The sequence below is a fragment of the Podarcis pityusensis genome (assembly GCF_964106645.2).
Source record: "Podarcis pityusensis genome assembly, chromosome: 1".
In the NCBI taxonomy this organism is placed as follows: Eukaryota; Metazoa; Chordata; class Lepidosauria; order Squamata; family Lacertidae; genus Podarcis; species Podarcis pityusensis.
This window is the reverse complement of record NC_138028.1, coordinates 91,694,694-91,715,485: the sequence shown is the minus strand read 5'-3', so window position 1 is coordinate 91,715,485 and position 20,792 is coordinate 91,694,694. Positions and strand designations below refer to the sequence as shown.

General features: G+C 41.5%; 1 protein-coding gene across 1 annotated transcript in view; it reads left to right on the top strand.

Annotated features, from left to right (window-relative positions):
• The window catches only part of TFCP2L1 (transcription factor CP2 like 1), a 40,139-nt gene that overhangs the window by 5,291 nt on the left and 14,056 nt on the right, over positions 1 to 20,792 (top strand). The window contains exons 2-7 of the mRNA XM_081008169.1: positions 5,063 to 5,214; positions 14,470 to 14,546; positions 16,815 to 16,920; positions 17,477 to 17,583; positions 18,766 to 18,918; positions 19,243 to 19,353. Coding sequence (XP_080864295.1) covers positions 5,063 to 5,214; positions 14,470 to 14,546; positions 16,815 to 16,920; positions 17,477 to 17,583; positions 18,766 to 18,918; positions 19,243 to 19,353 — 706 coding nt within the window. The remainder of the gene's footprint in view (positions 1 to 5,062; positions 5,215 to 14,469; positions 14,547 to 16,814; positions 16,921 to 17,476; positions 17,584 to 18,765; positions 18,919 to 19,242; positions 19,354 to 20,792) is intronic.

Here is a 20,792-nt window from a genome sequence, read left to right as displayed (position 1 = left end):
GGTTTTTTGCTCCTGTTTTGAATTTGTAAAATGGAAGGTTAGGTTGCTTTTTCTATTGGATCGGTTCTATTTGTCTATTTCCCCCCTCTTACCTAAGTGTTTTACAATTTCAATATACTAAAACAAACAAATAGTGCAAAATATAAAACAAGGGAGATTCTCCTAGGTCAGCTGATGAGAGAGTGAACCACTGAGAGTTTCACAACTAGGTGTGGACGTGCCTAAATTTAGGCAGCTGGTAGAACTGAACTGCAAAGATTTTGGTGGAGTAATTCTGGAAGGGGTAGGTCAGTATTCTTTAAGGATTTCTTTTCCTCCTTTTGTTAACCTTGCTTTGTCCTTCTTGTAATGTTAAGATGGCGAGCCTTTTGAATTGCATAACTATGACAAGCCTATTCTGCGGCATGGGGTGAGGCAATAAATGTAAGTGGCTCTAAAACAAATAAATTGGCATGCTGTAAATAGTCCTTGCTATAAGAGATGCAAAACCATTGTTGTGGACCAACCTTCTCTGCTTAACCCTGAGCTGTGTGGTAAGGTAGGTATACCTCTGGGGTGCGTCTTTAAAGCATTCTAATTATTTTTCACTGTCCCTACCCAGGAGATATTAGTTATATAATACCTGTGCTCCATCTCCATTAGCTTCCCTAATAGGGAAAGTGCTCATGACTTCCCAGAGTTAATGAAGATGGCTCTTGTATTTTCAATGAGAGCTCTGTTGCTGCTCTGTCCCACTACGCTGCTGTTAAGCCAGAGCCCCTAACATAAGGGCAACCAATCTGGTGCCAGATGTTGGACTCTGAGCAGCATGGCCAGACAGGGTTGAAGGGAGTTGGAGTCCAGAAACATCTGAAGGACAGCAGGTTAGGGCTATCCTAGCACATGACACTTCCCTAACTGAAGCAAAGGTCTTATTCACACTCAGCATTAGAAACTGAGATCTGAAAGCTCAGAGCTAAATGGCACCTTAAACTCAGCTTATGGGCGCAACAGCAGAATGTCTAGGCACGCTTTTTTAATAACAAGAGTACAAAGCTGAAAATGAATGAACTACAGCTAAAATAAGTTCATTTTTCACGTGACCTAGTCCTTTCCCTGCCCACCCCTTAATATTCTTAAGAGGGTCTCTTCTCCAGTCTTTAGAGGGTAGCTGGAATTGGGGAGGCAGAAAAAGGACCTCCTTTCCTTTCACTCTGCAGTTTTAATCTGAAATCTTAGGCACAGTACTGTGCCCAGAGCTTAGAAACTGCTCGTGATAATGAAATTCCCTGTCGGAAAATGCTCCTAGAACAGTGGGAGTTCTGTTGAACTTAGAAGGTTCTGAGTAAGTATGCACTGGCTCACTACCTTGCTTAATAAAGGAGGGGTTGGTTAACACTAATGTATTCATAACACTCACTACTGCTCAGGTTTTGATAATAATAATATCTGTCATTAAATGCTTAGCGCTTCCCCTGATGTTCTAAGCATTTCCCACACCCTCTCAGTACCTTATTTGTAGTAAACCTGTGAGTCGAAGCAATATTGCCTGCATACAGCAGATCCGATTCTGAGAGATAGTAGTTTACCTAAGGCCATTCACTGAGTTAATGATTAAAGTGAGGTTCGAACTGAAGTTGCCACTATGCTGGACCAACGTTTTACAATTAGATGTGTAAAGTACCTATAACTTTTCCCCTCCTGCCAAAAATCACATTCTCTAAACTGGCAGGGAAGGGCATTAGTGTGAAGACCACAGTAGAGGTGAGGAAGTAAGAAGTGCCACTGCCTTGGCCTGCTCCACAAACAACATTTTTCATGCAGATTACAGCTTCCACGCATGCCTACGTTTTTTGCAAAATGAAAGAAACTACATGTGACTGAGCATCACATGTTGTTTGGGTGCAAGGTTACGAAAAGCATCTTAAATGCAGTGAAGTAAGTAATTTAGTCACATGCTTAACACTATGGTTGATGTGTCCTTTTTTCTCCATCAGATAAAATGTCAACTTCTCTCAGTTAAGGACTTTTTGTCACAAAATATTGCCAAATTAGTATGTTTTGTTCAATGGGCTCAGAAGCCAGATTCCCCATCCTTGCCTTGATGCATATAGGTATACTTGGCATTAAATTTCATGAAAATTGGTCCCCTAACTGAAATGCCAAGAGGTTTAATGATGACCATTGGACCAAAATGATGGGCATCTGTGCTGCGCATATATATACAGTGGACGCTCGGCTTGTGAACGTGATCCGTGCAGGAGGCACGTTCGCAACCTGCAGCTTTCGCAACCCACAGCGCCATGTCTGCGCACACGTGGATTGCAATTCGGCACTTCTGTGCATGCGCAAAGTGCAATTTAGCACTCTGCGCATGCGTGGCTGCCGAAACCTGGAATATAATTAGATTTTCTGTTTTACAATTTTAAATACTCATTTAAACATCCTTACAGTATCAGTGACTTCCCTTCTTCTCCTTACATGGTTCATTTTGCAAACCATAAATCCATGCATATTTTACATAAACTAAACCATTCAGTATTCCATTATTACAACCATCAAAACTTATTTATACTGTTGAATTTATCTTAATGCTGCCAGCATTTTCAAGTGTACACATCCCCCCCGTACATTCAATAAACATTTTCCAATTTCCTTTTAACTTACAAAGAAGATTGTGCTGCATATTTTGGATAACCAAAACATAATGATCAGACCAAGGGAACAAAACTAATTTGATTTGATTAGAGAAGCTGGGAAGTATGTTACTACTCTTTCAGCTCAGATATTGGTATTGTAATATAATCAGTTACAAAATGGCATTGGTTTTGACTTGAACCAAGTACTGATGCAAAATGATTGGAAGTAGATTTTTTCTATCTCGTTAAAACTAGGCACCTTATGCTGTATGTACAGTGCACTAATGTACTACTTGATGATACACTTTTAAAAGAGGCGGACTCATGACACTTTTGCATAGGTTTTCAGTCTTGTGACTAGTTCAGCAGCCTTAGAATGTGGCCTAACATGTTCAGAAACTTATAGACGCAAGTCAGCAGTCTAAACATAGCATAAATGTGAATATCTACCACAAGAGGGAATGTCACCCAGGGAAGTGTTGTGCACCCATCTCCATTTATCTAATGCATAGGGTATGGAATTCGTATGTGCTTTGTATAAGTTTTTGCACATTGTTCTCTGAGTGGGAATAGCCTTAAGGTAACTACCTTGGCTAGCATTTTTTGTTGGAGTAGTAGATGGAAAGGGTTTCTGTTTCTACCTTGATACTTTTGCCGCTTAGGATGGGGCTCCAATTGTCTGTATAGCTCTTTGCCTATTGTACTAACCCTTCTAGGTTGGCAGAAGCTGGGACAGAGCAACAGGAGCTCATGCCATTGGCAGATTCGAACTGCCAACCTTCCGATCAGCAATCCCAAGAAGCTCAGTGGTGGCGCTGAATCCATGCAATGGGGTGTGCTCCCTCTGCTCTGCCCCAGCTTCTGCCAACCTAGCAGTTCAAAAGCATACCAGTGCGAGTAGATAAATAGATACCGCTGTGGTGGGAAGATAAACAGCATTTCCATGTGCTCTGGCACTCGTCACAGTCCTCCATGTGCCAGTAGCAGTTTAGTCATGCTGGCCACGTGACTCAGAAAGCTGTCTGTGGACAAATGCCGGCTCCCTCGGCCTGAAAAGCAAGATGAGCACCACACCCCATAGATGCCTTTGACTGGACTTAACCATCCAGGCATCCTTTACCTTACTAACCCTTCTAATTCCAGTCTCTCTTTAGTTCTTCCCCTTTGAAAACCCATTTCTTGCATCACAAAGCAAAATCTTAAGAGATCTGTCTTTCTAATGTAGAATAAATGTAGTTATTTTCAGCTGTCTTCTAAGCACTTCTTTAATTGGGCTGATCATTAGATCTTGAAAATATATTCTGACCAGCAGCTCATGTCTTCAGCTGCCAACTATATAAGCAAAATGTTCTCGTTGAGAAACAAGTATTTTGAGGTCCATTTAATGTGATAAGTATACAGCGCAGCAATCTGATAGGAATCCAGATTGCTATCTTCACACAATGTCCATTGCTTAGTCTTGATTAAACTCATTGCCCAACACTGAAGAAATGCCTACTTTGCATGGTAAACCTGACATATTGGTGTTGCTGGGGGGGGGGGGCTCTTACACACCTATTTATGTGCAATTTCTGGTGAGGGAGATGTTGATTGAACTGTTGTGGGTTGGAAACAGATGCTGGTTTGAGGTTCTAAATTATTTCTTTGAAGGGGTACTTTTTGGGACATTAAACTGAGAGGAGGCATTTCATAGTGCTACATGGGAGCTGTTAGGTACAAGGAAGGTTGCAGGAACTGAATTTCTTGTTTACTTGTCCTTGGATTCAACTGTTTGGTTTTCAGAAAGAGTGCCTCATTATTTAGCTCAAGACCAGGCATAGGCAAACTTGGCCCTCCAGGTGTTTTGGGACTACAACTCCCATCATCCCTAGCTAACAGGACTCATGGTCAGGGATGATGGGAGTTGTAGTCTCAAAACATCTGGAAGGCCAAGTTTGCCTATGCCTACTCAAGACCATTTCCCAGCAAAATCTTAATCCTTCTCTTTTAAGAGTAAATGCTACGCTGTAAAAATCCAACTCAGATGTGTTGGCATCTTCCTTTCACAATGTGTGCGCTCTCTCTCTCTCTCTCTCTCTCTGTGTGTGTGTGTGTGTGTGTGTTAGCCCTCAGTGCTTTCCAACATATTTGCTACATTGCATGTTGTGGGAATAATGGCAGGAATGTATATTTATGGGTGAACATTGGTGGTGTAAGTAAGTGAAGCCAGAATGGTTTTGTTGGAGTAGACTTTTCTACCCTTACACCGCTTAACTATATCTGCACATATTGCAAATGTTTCATTAATGAATTTGTCGTATTGGCTTTCTGGTAAAAACAATGTTTGCTTGTGGGATATGGGTCCTACAGATCCTGCCTTCAACCTTTGTTATTGCGCCAGTACTTCTGTATGATCAGAGTTGTAATGCAGTGTTGCTAATTGGGTATGCATTGTGTTGTTTCAGTGATGTCCTCGCACTCCCAATCTTTAAACAGGAAGAGCCTCAACTCTCCCCTGAGAATGACACAAAACTCCCTCCATTTCAGTATGTGCTCTGTGCGGCCACATCCCCTGCTGTGAAGCTTCATGAGGAGACACTGACTTATCTAAACCAAGGTAAGACTAACACAATTAAATAGAAAATTGCACTCCAGAATTTGCCAGACTAAATACAGCAATTCTTCAGTTCTTTTTGGCCTGACAATTGCCAAAACAACATGTGTGACACTCTGGTCAGTGCATGCAGCAAGCTCAGAGAACATTACATGAAAGAGAATGGAATAGAAGTGTAGAGGTCAGGTCTTTAAACACCAGATTAATATTTCTGTGAAGCTGAGAGTTGACATATAGCCAACAAAGTATATATGGTTCTGATGAGCAGTTCTTCTTTGTTGTCCTTTGAAATGTGGTACTTGACTTCTGGTAACACCTTAGCGGTCTGCTCCAGTAAGATTGAAGACCAGCTCATTGCTGAGTGGTGAAAATATTGGCTTAGAAGGGCAACAGGGAGTAACCTCTTCCAAGATCTGCTGCAGCACTCACCATTATTCTCCCTTTATCTACCCTGCAAATGAGGTGGGCACTGTCATTACACAGATACTTATTTCTAGTTGGTCAGGGTTTTGCTTTGGGTGGTTTTTTTAATGTTTGAAGGAATAATGAAGTTGTGTGTGTTGTGAGTTGGTTCTCTTCATTCCTACCCGTCTCACACCAATGGCACAGGCCTGTCATGTGTTACTGTGTTGACATGGGAGCCACTTTCCCATGATCAGCCACCTTGGCAAGTCTCTGCAGAGAGGAATTTTATGGGTTCAATGAGTGATATGGATCCTTCCCACACCACTTTGTGTCCCTCTGTCATTTTGTCCAACTCTCAATCTTTCCTCTTGACAGATGTTACTAGATTAGCATTAGATGTAACCACAAGGAAGCAGCTCGGAGGCTGCTCCAGTAATGTATGAATTAGTCCTACCTAAAGCATTTCAATTTTCTTTTTTCATTTTAATAAGGTCTATCTGAATTGCAGATATTTTAGAAAATGTAGTTGCAAAAAATGGGAATAATGTGGTGAATAGATATACCTAAGTTGTGAGCCAGTGTTGCTCTGGGTTTTGTGCATGCAGGAAGCTTACAGTACTTGGTACCGAAAAAATTCTCTTTAAATCATTTTTTTTTTAAGTGCATGACCTTAGTTATTTTATCCTACACCTCCAGCTCTATATCAGCAGGAAAAGTAATAACTTATCTCAGAGCACACAATGTGGTCAGAGAATATACAGCTTTCCAAGCTTCATATAATTTCAGAAATGGACCTGCAACAAAGCACCGAGGGAGGGGGGGATTGTGCCTTCTTGTATAATCAGTTCCTGTATCCTTATTGTGCAGTTTTCTCTGTAATGTGTTTTTTAAAAAAAGTTTTGTTTTTGAACACAGTTCACTGTATGCTTCCAAAAGTAGTTCTAATTACTACTGATGAAGTGATTTAAAGTCCTGTTCTGGAATGGGATATGTTCCATGATGAGATGTGATTATGTGTAGGAGACATGGTGATGGGAAAGACAGACAGTGGCTACTAAGTGCTATGGTGATTGCTCAAGTAAATGTTCTTCATTAGGAATGTTACACAATTGGTATCTTAAATAATGTATTACTTTAAAAGAGCTGCTGCTATGGTGTTTGTATTTTTAATTTTGCTAAAGGCTCCCTTTTGCATTCTTAGTTTCTTGATCTAGGAAGACTTTAAATTTGAGAACCCATAAGTTTTGTTTGGCCAGTGATTCCGTTTCCTCACAACACAACGTAGCAAGCATGGTTACCTTTTAGTTCTAGGTATTTAGTTATAGGGGGAGGATCCTGACATCAACCAGGGGCATCCCGTGATCGACTGGTAGATCGCGATCGATCTGGACTAAACTATATAAACTGGACAGCCCTGGACTAAACTATAAAAATAATGGATCTAGAGCAACATAAGATACCAAAAACCCTCCATCCCTTTCTTACATCTGTGGAAACAGAGCTTACCTATGATGGTGACTTTTGGGGGATCCCTTGTAAAACTCATGAGGATTCATAAAGATCTGTGGTTGCCTTGTTTTTACCATAGCAGTAGTGAAGACGCTGAGTCTGAGGATTCTGTGGAGGCAGATGTAATTGGTGGCAACTGAAGGGATAAAAGTCATGCCATTTCAAGAGGACCCATTTAATCATACTGGATCTTTTTTAAAAAACAAAATCCAGCAAATCCCCATATTAACACAGCAATGGAAACCCAGCCCCACTGAGGCCCGTGGGCCCTAGTGTACCCTTTACAGATATAGCTGCATCCCTCTGTTTTCCTCTAGAAAGGGACAAGATGCTTCAGATGCAATCAGCATACAATATTCTCAGCAGACATGAATCTGTGCAGGCTGTGCTAGAAAGAATGCAAGACAACTTCCCTTTCCCCGCAAGTCCTTCATGCGTATATCAGATGACCTGGCAGAGGGTCTAGACAACCACAAATAATGATTGGATTCCTAATCATAGGGTAATAGTTTGGATCCTAGGAAGGATAAACGGGTGGGTGCCATCGTAAGTGCAATACCTCAGCTATGCAAGGTGTTTGAACACAAAGGAGTGATGGAGATGGGACTAGAATGGTTGCTCTTTTCTATGTGAAAATAACTGGTTTCAAGCATTTCAGAGAGAAAAAGCAGCAAACAGTGCAAAATAGTGTGGGAGTAGAACATACAGTTTGGTTCCCCTGAGCAGAAATAGACTTCTAAAGAGCCCTTTTGAATAGTACAATTCACTAATTCACCCTTCCTTACTGCAAAGAGCCAGAGAAGCAACAAATGTTGGCCAACTTTGGCAACCAAGGAAAAAATTATGATTGCTAGGAACCCTGGCCACCTCCTCATGTCACTGCAGTGTGAGCTCCCTGCTCCCCCTTACCAGCTTGGATCTGGAATTGATGTTTGTGTTGGTTTGGCCTCCGCATATTCAAGATGTGCTGGTTGCCACCTGACCACATAGCAGCTCTTGAACTACCTCCAGCTCTTGAGGTTGAGAGGAGGGGTAAGGGGCTGCTGTGCAACTATTAGGACAATCCCAGCCCATCTCTGCAAGTTCTAAGATTGAGAGGAAGGCTGAGGCTCAGCACACTTGCCAGAGGGCAGAAGCATGCTTGCCATGAGCAAAAATGTAAAAGACAGACGCTTTAATCAGAAGGACAGATCTTTCAAATATTTGATTTGTTACCCTTCTGTCACCCCCCCCAAACTGTTGGCAGGCAGGCATCTCTTTTGTCCTAAATGCAGTGCTGTTACATTTATATGGCTTAAATTGCAGGAGGAAAATAGTCTTATTAAATACAAAGAGCCCATAAACCACCTTCTAAAGACAGGTGGAGTTGCTGTGCATCATACAGCCCAGGAACATTGTGAACCTGGCTTGTTTTTACTACCTTTCTTTTATTGTGGAGCAGCACTGTATACATTATACTCAGCTTTCTTAGAAGTATTATGTAAATGCTTGTTGCTTCAGGGGTGTCCTCCTCTGATCTTGTCCTAGTCCTAAAAGATTTAGTATAAATATTTAAAATCAAACAATATATGTTGAGATGGGCAACACTATAAATGAATGTTCATGTTTAATTCTGTGCTTTTCTGAATGTACCCTGTAGTGGCTTTTGCTCAGACAGCAATGGGGAATCCCTCCAGCTGTTTCTGCCATCTTTGATAATTAGTCATACTGGCTGGAACTAATGGAATCTGGAGTCCAGCAACATCCAGAGGGCCACAGGATCCCATCCTTGTGTATAGGTAGAAGAACATACTCCGTAGTGGCTAGTTAAAAATGTAGTGCCTCGCCATCTTTATTATGTCTAGATCTCGTGAGAAGGGAGTTAATTATACTTGCTTTCTTGGACTACCAAATAGTCATGGGAACACATAAATGTTTAGTTTGCTGACTTCCAAACTTTGGCCCAGTCTGCACTATACATTTAAAGCAGTTTAATGCTACAATTTTCAGAGCTCTTTGCATAGCTGCTCTGAGAACAATAGCTTTGTGAGAGGAATAGGGGTGTTATAACAACTCTCAGCACCCTTAACAAACTCTTGCCAGCCTTGCAGTTTGAAAGCGTATAGATAGAGAGAGAGATAGATAGATATACAGATATACAGATACACAGATACACAGATACAGATACAGATGGCTGAAAGCAGAATGGTGGTTGTTCTCAATGACCCTCAGTGCAGGTTCACCCTCTGAGTAGTAAGCCACTAATGGTAGCCTGATTAAACTCTTTAACTTTGCGGTTATCTCAGTGACTACATCCTGTAGGCATTGGCATGCTGTAAAATGTAATACTCATTTTATCGTTTTACTATCACTTACTCCATTCCTGTTGTATGTCTTTTGTAGGTACAAGGTTCTTTATGTCATATTTTTTTAGCCTCTAATAATGTAGTGAATAAAAGTATTGCTTGCAAGAATGCAGTGCCTCAAGCTGCCAAAGTATTAAGAATGAAACATCGTTAACTGTCATATTGGCCCCAAGCCCATACACAGAAACACTGTGTAGCTGAATTGAAAGAGGAATGTAACATTTCATTGCTGGGTTGATTCAGTTAATGCGCATTGGTCACATCAAGGGAGTCTTTTCATAGATAAGAGACCAGTTTAGCTTCTAGATCTAACATGCTTTCCCTTGATTATCACTTCATCAGGTCTATTTAACCTGTCCTTTGACACTCCTTAGTTGCAGCGGAAAGGTAAACTGAGATTGGTGGTTGAGTCTAAAAATACACTGGCCAGTTTTAGAGGTGACACCTTTTAAGCTACAAATGTACATAAGATGTTCTTTTAACAAAGCTGTAATGGGACTACCTTGTCTAATGGGGATAAAGGTAAAGGTACCCCTGACCAACAGGTCCAGTCGTGACCGACTCTGGGGTTGCGCGCTCATCTCGCTCAAGAGGCCAGGAGCCGGCGCTTGTCCGAAGACGTGGCCAGCGTGACTAAGCTGCAGCTGGCGAGCCAGCACCAGCGCAGCACACGGAAACGCTGTTTACCTTCCCACTGGAGAGCGGTCCCTATTTATCTACTTTCACTTTGGGGTGCTTTCGAACTGCTAGGTTGGCAGGAGCTGGGACCGAACAATGGGAGCTCACCCCGACGCGCGGGGATTCGAACCGCCGACCTTTCGATCAGCAAGTCCTAGGCACTGTGGTTTAACCCACAGCGCCACCCGCGGTCCCTTCTAATGGGGATAGGTGACAGCAAATTGTATTCTGTGCCTCAATGAGGTCTTCCTTTGTTGCCACAGTTCTTTCTGTGTTAAAATTTCAATTGGGTAACCGCCTATAATTTGTCAAAGGATTGCCCACTGGATGGTCATGTCTTTTCCACTGATTCACAAGTATCTCATAGGACAGGGGTTGCCAACCTTTTTGGATCAACAGTCACATTTTGAACTTTGGTAAAGTGTTGTGGGCACCAAACACAAAATGGCTGCTGTGGAGGCATAACACAAAATTAGAGAGTACCATCGTTGCTGTTTCCCTACAGTAATTGTTTCCCCACCTCAATCTCAATTAAAGGAAGTTAGCTATGTCCTGGTGGTCCTGATTGTGGAGATCACACATGATCTCTCCCTCCCTCTGTCCCTCTCCCTCCCTCTCTCTCTCTCTCTCTCTCTCTCTCTCTCACACACACACACACACACAGTCTCACGCATATTGACCACAGGTCACAGACACACATGGATATCTCTGTCTCTGACCCACACCCTTCTCCCTCTTACAAACCATACATACATACATACATACATACATACATACATACATAATCTCCCACTTCTCCCCCTCTGCAAACACACACATCACATGGCCATCTTTCCTTCTCTCTCTTAAATGTATCTTTACCTCTCTCACAAACAGGCATCTGCAGGAATATTTCCCGGGGGGGGGGGAGGGAAGGGGTAAAGTAAAACACTGAAAGGGTGGGGCAGGCTAATTTCTCACTTTTTTAAAAAAGAAGAATGGAATCTGTACATTTTGCCTCACATCTCAGGTTCTAAAAAATGTTAGAAACTTCTTTAAAAAAATGAAAGCCAAGAATCTGTGGTTTATGGCTCATCTCAGGGACACCAAAGAAGGCCTTTGTGGGTGCAGGGTTGGAGACCCTTGACTTAGGCTGGTACTGGTTAGAAGGAAGTTTACACCCAACACACACACACTCACTGTTACTAAGCATATCCACAAATGAAATCCTTCTATTCAATATTTTAAAATTTAGAACATTTTTATCCTGCCTTTCCATCCTGGAATTTGAGATGGCATATATGAGTTTCCCAGGTAGTTTGCCATTGAAACACTGATTGCAACCAGAGCTACTTAACTTTAGAAGGTGTTATGTGCCTTCAGACCAGGCCATGACCAGCACTAATAATACTGCAGATCCAAGAAGATATGTCATGTAGTATTTGAAAAACCAAATGGTGCTGTTCTTCTCTTCCTCTCCCCATGTTGGTAAAAATATGATTGCCTAATAGTAGGGCCAATCATGAGACTAAATTACAGTTTCCTGCTGCTTGCAAATTACTACATTCCCACCCCCGCCTCTCTTTTTTGCACAAAGTTCCATTTTATTCCAGAGCTGCTTGTCCAGCCACAGCTAATGTCATAATTTCCATGGTTGCAATCCTTTGTAGAACTTTAAGGCTATCAGAATAAATATTGTCCCTGGAGTGAGTTCCAGAAAAGTAGCATTCTTCTTTTCTCTGCAGGAGGGAGATATACCGGCCGTTTCATTTTACTTTGGAGAGTCAACCCCGCCACTGGTCAAACCAGAACTTAAAACTGATCACCATTTTAGATTGTCTTGTTACACATTGATCTGCATTCTTGTGCAAGGTTGGGAGGTGACTGCAGGAGGAACTTGAAAAACCAGCTCCTGTGGCTCTGCTCCCTGATTTTATTGTATTTATCATTTTGCTCTTGTTCCTGATATTTGTTTACTAAACAATGATTTTTTTGCATTCAGAACTAAATTATATCACCAATCAGGGGTGGGTGGGTGTAAAGGACCCCTGGACGGTTTAAGTCCAGCCAAAGGTGACTGTGGGGTTGCGGCGCTCATCTCGCTTTCAGGCTGAGGGAGCCGGCGTTTGTCCACAGACAGCTTTCCAGCTCATGTGGCCAGCATGACTAAACCGCTTGTGGTGCAACAGAACACCGTGACAGAAACCAGAGCGCACAGAAACGCCATTTACCTTTCTGACGCAGCGGTACCTATTTATCTACATGCACTGGCATGCTTTCGAAGGTTGGCGGTTCGAATCCCTGCGACGGGGTGAGCTCCCGTTGCTCTGTCCCAGCTCCTGCCAACCTAGCAGTTCCTTGTGTCCTGGCTTCTGACATGGTTTTCCGTTGCTTCAGAAGCAGTTTAGTAATGCTGGCCACATGACCCAGAAAGCTGCCTGTGGACAAATGCTGGCTCCCTTGGCCTGAAAGCGAGATGAGTGCCGCACCCCATCGTCACCTTTGACTGGACTTAACTGTCCAGGTGTCCTTTACCTTTACCATTTTTAATATATATATATAGAGAGAGAGAGAGAGAGGTATGCTAATTGTTGTTGGCTGTTTTAACATATAAATAGTCTAAAAAGAGCAGCTTTGTGTTGAAAGTTGATGACTAGACCTTTTGCCTCATATTGATAAGTCTACTGAGCAGACACAGCTGTGTTTCTAATAACATTTAGCAAGTCCAAAGCAGAACAGATCTGTACATCTGGAAATAAAGCCTCAGATGTTCTTATTGAAAACTTGTATGTTAAAAGACTGTGCTTATTGGGAGTGATTTTAAGAAGCCAGCCTGTCAATCTATGAGTTGGGATCCTATGGGAGTTAGTAAATAAACTTGACTGCTGAGGGAACAGGAGGTAGACCCAATTCCACCATCAGTTCTGTAAAGAACATATATTTCTAAGGCTTTGTGCATCCATTGTATTAGGCCAATTATTTAGGATGCTGCCTTGGTTCTTGGTGGGCATCATTTGTTCTGAGCAATCAGCAGTTAATTTCCTGGTTGCTAAGGATGCTGACAGTGCAGTTGACAATGTATTGTGTTATGAGTTGTGGGAGCCACAGTTTGTGGGGGGCAGATTCCCCTAAATTTCTGAGTCTAATAAGTGTTAGAATTTACTCAGTGCTTGGGAGTGTTGAAATTGGCTGCCAGACACTGGATTCAGTAAAATGTTAAAATGCAGGCCAGGCCAGCTTCCCATGTTCAGGAAATCACTTGGGAGATCAGCCCTTAACCAACAACGAAGGGAAGGCAATGGGCCTTTTGGAAGGCTAGAGAGAGGGGACTCTGTCAGATGGCCCTTGGGAGTGGCCCCTCCTCTAGCTCTGTTAGTTAGCAGGACCAAGGCCAGAGTTTGAAGGAGAGCATTTTTTTAGGGTTGCAGTCTGTTAAACGCAGCAAGCTGGAAGCTGAGAAAGAGGGCCATGGCTGGCATCTGTTTGAATCCAAAGCTGCTGTGGCTATAGCAGAAGCAAAACCCTTTTGGGGTGTTAATGCTGTGAATGCTTTCATCGTAGGCTCAGGTTATCTATATGTATAAATAAACCATATATCCTAAAATCACCAGAGTCTGCCTCATTTCCAAAGGAAACACGAACCCTGGGTAAGCGCCTGAAACCCCTGGAATCTCTCACTACTCAGATTGGGGCACCATGTAACTGTGTGTTTACTCGGAAGTCCCTCTGCGTTCATAGATGCTATGTTAGTTTGTTTAGGATTGTAGACTGAGAGCAGCAGCAGAAGCTGCCTGTCTATACAGCTGTTCACAAACAACTAGAGGGAAAGATCCAGAGCTTAGATATTCAGTCAAGACTGTGACAGCACTCTTTTCCACAGTGCATCCCGATGCTAAAAGGAGATGCCAGCCAACAAACACAAAACCAGTTATGGAACACTTCATGTGGGCTTGTAAACCACCAGTGGTCTGTGGTTCAGAACCTACTGCTTGAAGATGCCTTTCTGCCAGAAGCAGACATGCTAATTAGACCATAAATATGCTTTAGGTCCCCCATACATGACAAGTTTATAGAAAGTGCCAAGGAATTTGAAGACGCTGTGTTCTTTAAATTTCCAAATGGATAATCTGGCCAAGGGCTCAGTCTTCCTCTCTTAAGAGGTTACAATAATGCCTGACCATTTCCTGGGAGAAACTTGCTATATTGCAAAAAGAAAAAAAAAATCACCCTTCCCAACCAAGCATGATTGATGCCAGTGCAACTGTCTATTTCTCTTCTTGCTGCAACATGCTTAACCTGCAACATGCTTAAACACCTTGGAAATGTTTCCTTGAACTCCTAGGTCAGTCTTATGAAATCCGTCTACTTGAGAATAGGAAATTGGGAGAGTTTCAAGATTTAAACACAAAATATGTAAAGGTAAGGAGATTTTCTTCCTGCTGCTACATACAGGCACACTCTAATAAGATGGTCATACCATTGGAAGAGAATTGACTGACTAGGGAGAGGGCAGGACTTAAGGGTGGAGTGGGGTGGGCTTTCTGATCTGAATTCCTTTCGATTCAAGCAGGACTTGGCAGTTTGGTTTCTAGAGCCCAGTATATACCAGTGGATTTCTGTTTTTCCTGTCTTCTTTGAATAATTTTTACATCTGTTATTGATAAAAGACCAAATAGTACATTTACCTCACCAATCCCCAATGTGTTTTTAAGAGTTCTGGGGTCTATTCTAGGGTGTTATTTTATTTTTTTAGTATACAGCATTTTTCTGGCCTGGCCTTTTAGGCCTCAGTGCTGACTTCAGGGTCCAACATTCCTCAGAGCTTCACATTGCAGAAAAACATTGGCAACAATGGACAAATTGTATCTTGGGGGATCAGGTCTATTATCATGGTGTGTTTTTTTTGTTGGCAAAATGCCCCAATAAGTATTTAAGGGCACATGGCATTCCTGAGTACATAGCTTGAAAACCACTGATATAGACCTCTTCCCCCAACCTCCCATTCACATGTCTTGGATACAGAATAGACCCTTAATGTTTGCTCACATGCTACATGTTGTACTCCCACAGTTACATATCTTGCTTTTCTTTAATTCTTATTCCAGCCATGGAAAGGAGGGGAATTGTTGTTGGGAAGCATAACAAGAAGGAAGGTTTATCCTCTCTGTCCTTAGATGCAACTCACCAAATATCCTCCCCAAAAGCTACAAGGCTTAGTAAAGAGAGAGAGAGAGAGAGAAAGGGCAAGGGCCCATTGACACCCTGGAAGATTGGGGGTAGTCACACCTGCATGTTGCAATCCCAATAAAAATTCTCCCTCTCCACAGATAAAGTAAAGCAAGAGATGTAACTGTACGCTCTCTACATATAGTTTGACCCTTATTTGGGAGATGTATTATCTTGTGTTTGATTTAAAGAGAAATGGAAAAGGTATTTAATAACTTTCTGCATGTAAATACATGACTTGTGAAGGGTGTTTAGCTATCTGTCCTTTCACCACTGCTGCTGCCACCACTCATGATCCTTATCTACAAGGTGTGGCCTTTGACAGCAGCATCCAGTGCTTACTCCTTTCCTGCTTGTATGTGGCAATAGATGTAGTGAGTAGGGGGGTCAATACAGCACAGCCTTAAACCAGTCTTTTTATGAAGAGTTTACTAACTTGACATTTCTCCTTGACTTAAAAACCCAGTCTTTGGGCTCAAGAATATAGCATGTGAACAAGCATTTAGCAAAACATTGTAGAGTCCTATCTTGCGCAAAGTAAGCTGCAATAAGCATCACAGATCCCACTGTAGAATCCACATAAGGAATCTCTTATCCTGGTCCACCTTTCATGTCATAGGCACAGCTCACAAAATGCAACTGGATCCCGAGATACGTGGGAGGAGGGAAGATCATCAATGCAAATAGGTCATTGGATGAATAGTTTTGAGTCTCACACCCATTCCTTCATGGGTTCTTCATTTGGATACAGATGTTCTAGTGTCTAATTCCCCCCCCCCTTCAACAAATGTTCTCATGAAATGGCTTTGCTTTAAAGAAAGGGGCCATTTGCAAAATCTGATATTCGTACTGCATATTGCAAAAGCAGGTTGTTTTGTTGTTGGTTTTTTGTTTAGATTCGGGTTCCCACCCCTCAACATCCAGCATACGCATCTGTAATTTTATTACATTTCTTTGAAATAATCTAATCCTTTTGTTTTTAGGTTTTCAAGTTGTATGTTCAAAATATTTCAAATCTCCTTCCTGGATAGTGTCACCAAAACAAGACTTCTGTAAATGGGAAGTGAGGTCTAGCCAAATGGCATTGGTACCCCACAGAATAAATGCTCTGTGCCTTCAGCCATATTTACAGCTTGATCCTGGTGACTGGCCACTGGTGTATTTTCAACAGAAGGATAAAAACATTCCCCAGGTGTCAATTACAGCATGAAATTAATTTGGCCAAGCTGGCTGATATAGTAGCAGCAAAGTTGTTATCTATAGGATTGTTTTTAGACACAAAAATCTCTCAGTTTCTCATTATTCTTCCTAGTCTATTTGGTGTATATGGTGATGGGTGACCTTTGTAGAGAGCTACATCACCTTGCTTGTCTGCATTAAAAAAGTGGAGCTTGTCTGCATTAAAAAAAGATGTACCTGAATCACTTCATTAACTTCAACCCTCCTCTTCTCTCTCAACAGAGCATCATTCGTGTGGTTTTCCATGATCGCCGTCTGCAGTACACGGAGCACCAGCAGCTCGAAGGCTGGAGGTGGAGTCGGCCAGGAGATCGCATCCTTGACATAGGTGAGAACTTTTCATTATGTTGTCCTTTGAGGTGTTTCCTGAAGTTATTTACAAGATTTTTCTTCAAGGCACTTTCATGTGGTAAAACTGCAAGCTTTAAATCAAGTCATGCTCCTCCTCATGGAATCAGAGCATCCTATATTTTTTTACAGTATCTTTTCTACTGCCCCCAGCATGTAGGTATGTATTGCATTGTTTGCATTGTAAATATATTTATACCCCACTTTTTTTGTTGAAAACTAATTTACACTTAAAACCAAAACAGAACACTGCACAATCAATAAAATTACAACGACATAAAACACTGTGGTTAAAAAGCCATCTTAAATGACATCATGCCTAAGCATCCATTTTGGTTCTTAATATGAGAATACTATTTAGAAATGACATTACAATTGCAGTCACAGCAAGATGGGGGGGGGGATTGATTCTTATGCAAAATGGAGTTTGTTATGTTTCTTTCTGACTTTTCGAATGCATCTGGTGATTATATTGCAATGTTGTTTCTGCTCTTCAATTTTAATTTTTTTAAAATTTTAGGGGTTTTCTTCTACAGATATCCCACTGTCAGTCGGCATCCTAGATCCCAGAGCCAGCCCCACACAGCTGAATACAGTAGAATTTTTGTGGGATCCCTCTAAGAGAGCATCAGCATTCATTCAGGTAAGGAAATAACATTCTATTTTTTATTCCTTTTATAAAACAACAGCAACCACATTCTCCTTTTAAAATCTTCTGGGACACATATTTCATTGAGTGTATATATAGAGAATTTCAAACCATAATGGATGGAAGATTTCCACTCTAGCTTTGGTTTCTTGTTCTCATATAATGCAGACAATAATTTTTTTTACTGACAGCTACATAGATTCAAATAAAACAATTTCACATAACTGAATTTTCTTTTAAGCCTACAGTGCTAGTAGATTTTGAAGAGATAATAGGAATACAAGTAGAAAGAATAATACAAATATACCATAACGAAACATATCCAATATCTTAAGGGGAGAAAGATCAAACCTTTTAAAGTAATAAGTGAAAACAAAACCTTTCCACCTCAGCTGGCTAGGCCAAAGCAAACTAGCAATATTTTGATGGTTGTTCAAGCAGGGTGTAGAAATCCTTTTACTTAACTTCATTGCCCCGTAGCAGTTCTGGATATTACTTATTAGGAATGTGTTCAGTCCAATAAGCCATCACTTTTCATCTGGCTGGCAATGTTGCTTGTAATGGTGAAAAGTAGTTGTCCAGACTATTATCATCAATCTGCATGCAGCCGGTGCAAAAACCATTTTTGAAAATAAGCACCATCAACTGAAAAAAGAAGTAAATAAAACCACCTGGCAGTGCCAAATTACTAATATATTTTGCAAAAACTGTAAGAGATTGGTGGAGTAAGAACATTGGTGCAAATGTAATCCTCAACATTGCTTTTTCTTTTCTTTTCTTTTTTAAGAAAGTTGTTAAGGGGAAATTTGTGTTTGATAGAAAGGAGCTGGTGAGAGTGAGCATGCACTGTGGCCTTTGCTGATCTCTTGATTATGGCAGCCTATGCATTATACCTTTGAAATGCCTTCTTTCTGTCAAAGAATTCTGGGGCCCTAAGTTACCCCTCACCGACCCACCATTTCCAGCCCCCTTTAATAAACTACAGTGTCCAGAATTCTTTGCAGGTAGGAGGAGAGAATCTGCTTCAAATGTGGCTTAAAGGTATGGTGTGTCCACAGATAATGGACAGGCTAGAAGTCTGTACTGGTCCTACTTGGGGCTTGTCAGCTCTTCTTTATAATAAAACCAAATGCTCTATTCCGGGAACTTGAAGCCAAACCATTCCTTTTTCACTAGGTGCATTGTATTAGTACAGAATTTACTCCGAGGAAACATGGGGGAGAGAAAGGCGTACCCTTCCGGATACAAATGGACACCTTCAAACAGAATGAGAATGGCGAATACACAGACCACTTGCATTCTGCAAGCTGCCAGATCAAAGTCTTTAAGGTACAAGGGTTGTGGGATTTTCAGAACAGTTTTCACTTGGTTATGAAATTCACTTGGTGACCATGAGCAAATCGCTCTTCAGCCTTGCAGTCTTGTTATGAGGTTAAAACACTCAGTTTTCTAAAGGGAGCACAATACAATACAGTACAGATAAATAATACAAAGACTAGGCTGTTGGTCGTAATGATCAAATACTACTCAATGTGAATAGGATGTGTTCATTCATTAAATAACACAAATCTCAGTGTCACTTTTGTTTGGATATCAAGGGAAATAGCTGCACTATCTGTTGGCTTAAAACTATTTATTCTGTGTGCTTTATAGCCTAAAGGAGCGGATAGGAAACAGAAAACAGACAGAGAAAAAATGGAGAAGAAAACTACTCAAGAAAGGGAGAAATATCAGCCATCCTATGATACAACCATTCTGACAGAGGTATGGTAGGTCTGTTGCTGCAGTGCCAAATGGTACTCAGGTGTGAGACAGTGCTTCCCTCTCAAAGTTTAGAAGTTTGCAGTGTAAGGAGCAGTATTTATCTTTTCAGAAAAATAAATAAATATGTGATTGATTGTTTCAAAATTAGAAATACTCAACCAGTGTTACTCAACCTTGCCTGTGTATGTTTCCAGTACAACCTTAAACATCTAATGAGCCTTCCCTTATGTCATAGTCCAACAAAAGATCTGAAAGTAGGTTTGTTGCTTTCAGGTCTCGTATTTTCAAATCTTGACACAACAGGCTAGCAGTGTTCATGAGATTACCAAAGATGTGAGGATCCATATTTGTTTAGGCTCAACTCACCAGGTTTTCAGGAGTGAACACAAGAATCAGAACAAGTGCAGAGTGTTAAGAGACTTTCACTTCATGGGTTGGAACCAACATCTGTGTCTGAAAAGAGATACATACTTCCAGTAGTAGGGGCTCCCTTTGGTAGGATATTTTTGAGAGTGGACTGTTTTTAGATTATGTTTAGGAGGCTAGTTCATAACCTTTGACTGAGCACACAAGCTACAACATGGAGATAAGACTCTGTGAGCTAGCAAGCTCATGCAGGATTGCAGCAATTCCCCCAGTTCTAAGTGCTGCCGTGATCATGGGTGCCAGAGCAGCCCCATGTAGCTGCTTGTGCATTTTTTTTTGGTAAGATTTATGTCCTGCCCTGCCCTTAATTGTAAGTGATCTTGGGATGGGTCACATTCAGATAGAAACATAAAATAAATAAATAAAATCTCAAATATGAATCACTTAATCTGTTTACGAAAACAATACAGGGTGGCTCAGTTTCTTGCTGCCCATATCCACAAAAACCTGGAGGAAAAAAATGGGTATTTTAGCTGGTGCCAGTTTCTGTGGAACTGTATCTGTATGGTTGCAGACTTGGGTGAGCCTGAGGCTGATCCTGGCAGTGCTCCTGCATGTTTTAACTGGCCATTTATCTAAACTGCCCTGGTGGGTGTTTTGCTTCTGTAACTTGCTGCAGGAGATGTTTCTGCAGTATGCTCTGTGAACTTTCAGCCTCTTGCATTCAGCAATGGACTTAAACTGTTGTGTGCCATTCTGCGAGGTAGAGAAAGACGGATGTATCTTTTCCCTCTCATCTACCTACCTTACCTGTCTAATTATTCTCATTGAAATAATGCACCATGTAGTCTGATCACATAATTGATGCTCAGAAGTACTTGGGAAGCAACCGCACACTTTGGCATCCTGGCCAGGAGCCTTTGTAGTGGCATAAAAGTCTGATTCTGTGCATGGCAGCAGCCGCACACAACCAAAGCCAAGGCTGTACAAAACAGTCTAGTCTTGTGCATGATGTACTAACAAGCTATGGCCAGTCAATGTAGCAATTTCGAACTGTATGCTCAAGAATGACA